At 44.4% G+C, this 3408-nt stretch overlaps 1 protein-coding gene across 1 annotated transcript in view; it reads right to left on the bottom strand.

The window, feature by feature from the left end:
- CCDC148 (coiled-coil domain containing 148) overlaps positions 1-3408 on the bottom strand; it is a 186214-nt gene that overhangs the window by 180844 nt on the left and 1962 nt on the right. Inside the window, exon 2 of the mRNA XM_019522362.1 lies at positions 3229-3350. Within this exon, the coding sequence (XP_019377907.1) occupies positions 3229-3350 (122 nt within the window). The remainder of the gene's footprint in view (positions 1-3228; positions 3351-3408) is intronic.

Genomic DNA, 3408 nt, shown 5'->3' with positions numbered 1-3408 from the left:
TTTGGGACAGTGTAGCAGAGACCTAACCACATTATTGAAGAAGTTCTTTAGGCAAGACAGAGTTCTATTGACTAAACACATTTTTATTCCAGCTGTAACATGATTAGGAGCTATTCTCACAAGTATGAACAAACCATGTTATATCACCATAGTTGGGCAAGTACTATTGCCACTATTTTTACACTGTTATTTTTGTAGTCTCTTGAGGGGGGTAGTTAATCAAAATCTGAATTTCCTCCACAAAATATTAGGGAAGATAGAGAGCAGGCAAACAAAGCCTTCTGATACAAAACCAAAAAGAAAGAAATTTTGCAGGTCTTTAAAGTATGGTTCTACTCTGAAATCAGACTATTGTTCAGGAGGCAGGGGGTGCACATGCACCCCCTGAGAGTGCTGGTGCACCCCCTGAGAGGGAAGGAAAGGCAGGGGTGTGGCGCTCTATGTCAAGGAGCAATACACATCCCCTGCCAGCAAAATGGTGTCAGAGGAAGGGCAAGAGGAAGTGCTCTGGGTCAAGATACAAGGGGGCTGTGGGGAGAGAGAGCTAACGGAGGGGGTCTACTACAGACCCCCCAACCAAGGGAGGAGCTGGACCAGGAATTTTCAGGCCAGCTTGCAGAGGCACTTAAGGCAAGGTATGCAGTTGTCATGGGTGATTTAAATTACCCGGACATCTGCTGGGAGGAACAGTCAGCCAGGTCGGACCGTTCCAGGAGGTTCCTGGCCGAGATACAGGACCTCCACTTAATTCAGGAGGTGCACAGTCCCACCAAAGGAAACAAAATTCTGCTGAACAAAATTCTTCTGAGTTCAGTCAAGCTTTAAAACTAAATGTTAGTCCCACCTGTTGGACCTGGTCCTGGCCACAGGCGACAACCTGGTAAGGGGCCTCCAGGTCCTTGACCACCTGAGTGATAGTGATTATCGCTTGCCGGAATTCACCATCCAGCACAGGGTGTCAAGGGCCTGCAGCAAGGCAGTAGCCCTAGACTTCAAGAGGGTGAACTTCAACGAGTTGAGATTAGTGGGAGTGGCGCTTGGGCTCTCGAGAGCAGGGGAACTCAGTGCTTAAGATGAGTGGTCATTCCTTAAGGAGACGATACTCAGGGCCCAAGGGGTGACCATCCCAACAAGAAGCAAGGGGGGCAGGAGTGCCCAAAAGCCCCCTGGCTCACCAAGGCAGGGGGTCGGACTTGAAGATCTACAAGGTCCCTTCTGACCCTACTTCTATGATTCTATGACAGCCAGCACTGCCCGGTTAGGCAAGGGGCTGGGAGAGGAGATTCAATGCTGATTCAGAGAATCAGAGATTTGGACATAGACACAGCTTTAAATGTCTTTTCTACATACCTCGAGGTACCAGGCGTGGTTTGTGAATGCTGCGATGCTGGGACAGATGAAGCATCTAACAGGAGTGCAGGGGGTCCCCACATGCTTGGCAGCAGACCCGGAAGTGGACTGGAACTACTTCCAGTCCACTTCCGGGTCTGCCGCCAAAGCGCTGGGGGACCCCCCCACAGCCCCTGGCTTTGTGATCAGCCACAGGGGGACCCTGGATGCACCCCCAAGGCCAGGAGGCATGAGTTGCCAAGCCGGGCAGCAGGGGGAGGGTCCCCCACACACTCTGCAGCAGACCCAGAAGTGGACCAGAAAAGCTTTTTGTCCACTTCTGGGTCCACCGTCAAGTGCCCTGGGGACCCCCCCTTCCACGCTTCCAATGGGATGCTCCATCTGCCCCAGCATCTCAGCATCACAAGCTACCTGGTACCTTGAGGTATGTAGAAAAAGCATTTAAAGCTGTGTCTCTGTCCAAATCATCGAATCTCTCCAAATCTCTCCGACCTGATTTGGAGGGTTCCGATTCGATTCAGAGAGATTAACAGGTCTCCTGATTTGATTCAGATTTGACCGCCAAATCGGACCAAATCTCTGCCAAATCGAATCAGCGATTCGCACAGCCCTTGAGGTTATACTGGACTTATTATGCCTGACCCTTAGTTTGTTGCTGTTGTAACTGGTACCAAATTGCTAGAAACCACTTTGCAAGTATGTAGGCAAGTAGACCATGTATTAACATATTGTAAATATGTTTAGTTAAATATTTCATTGCAGTACTCTGTATTTAACCCATATGATCTCTATAGCTCTTTATATGGCCCTCATTAATTTATATAGTGCTTGAATACCAGACTAGACATGTGTAGACCTTTGAACTTCATCTACATCATCTCTATTATTCAGTCCTTCCTCAGAGCTAAAACTCCAGTCCAGGTCCTCATTATCTCCAAATACCATCTTGTTCCATTTTAATTCTCATTCTATTCAAAATTATGCTGCCATGTCTATTTTCCTCATTTATTCCTTGACTACCATCACACTCCTTATACAGCTGGCCTTTTCCACTACAAATAGATATTTGTTTTCACTTGTAAGATTGTTTATCATGCATGACCCAACTGATCATTCTCTGATGTGGTATCAAATCATCTATTCTCAACTCTGCCTTGCCAATGATGCCAATTTTCCTTAATAAACTTTCACACTTTCCCATGCAAATGCTTACCCGTGAGAGGTTTCCATAAATATATGCAAAGCGACTATGTTATTTTCCTTCAAATCCCTCATTAAAATATCATGTGTTTTGACTGCTGCTCATAGGAACATGGGATATATACCTGAAAGGGACCACCTGAACAACCAATATGCCCAGTCTTATTTCCAGCTGATGAAACCTTTACTTCAGAATTTACTTCAGAAATTCTTGTTGTGTGTTCCTAATTGCATGATCTTGCATTTTGTATGGTTTGCACCACTCAAGTTCCTCAAGGCAGTTCTCAAGGTCATCCATTTCCTATTGTATGATATGCCAATCCTTCTCCCTTTCAATGATAATGCCTTTAATCAGCAAGGTTCATTAGCACACATCAACGCTTTGTTCCAAAGTCTTTAAAAAATATTAAGATTGGTTCTGAGACTAGTGCCTGAGGAACCAGCAATATCCCCAGTAGGCTATTTTACTTAGGTGTGTCTTTTAATATTTATTTAGATTGTAAGTTTCAAGGCAGTGATTGCCTTTATGCTTATGTACAGTGCTTTACCATGTGTCCAGCCTGCACTACAAGCCTCTAGGTATGCTTTAATTAATGAAAAATAGCTAAAAGATGGTTGAACTCCATAAAATGCAATGCTATTTGAAACAGAAGTCCGAAAAAGCCCCCAAATCCTTACCTTTAATTTTATATTAAATGATGCTATTTTTTTTCCTTCAGTAAGTGCATACAGTTGTTTATAGTCAACAGGTTTATACTTCTGGCTGCAAAGACCATTTTTCACACGAACCACCAGATTATCTATTTTTCAAATACACACACAAACACACACACAAAAAAAAAAAAAAAAAAAAAATCA

The sequence above is a fragment of the Gavialis gangeticus genome, unplaced genomic scaffold (genome assembly GCF_001723915.1).
Source record: "Gavialis gangeticus isolate Ggan-Ray unplaced genomic scaffold, GavGan_comp1, whole genome shotgun sequence".
Lineage (NCBI taxonomy): Eukaryota > Metazoa > Chordata > Crocodylia > Gavialidae > Gavialis > Gavialis gangeticus.
Note: the sequence above shows the minus strand (reverse complement) of the source record. Positions and strands in the feature narration are given on the sequence as shown.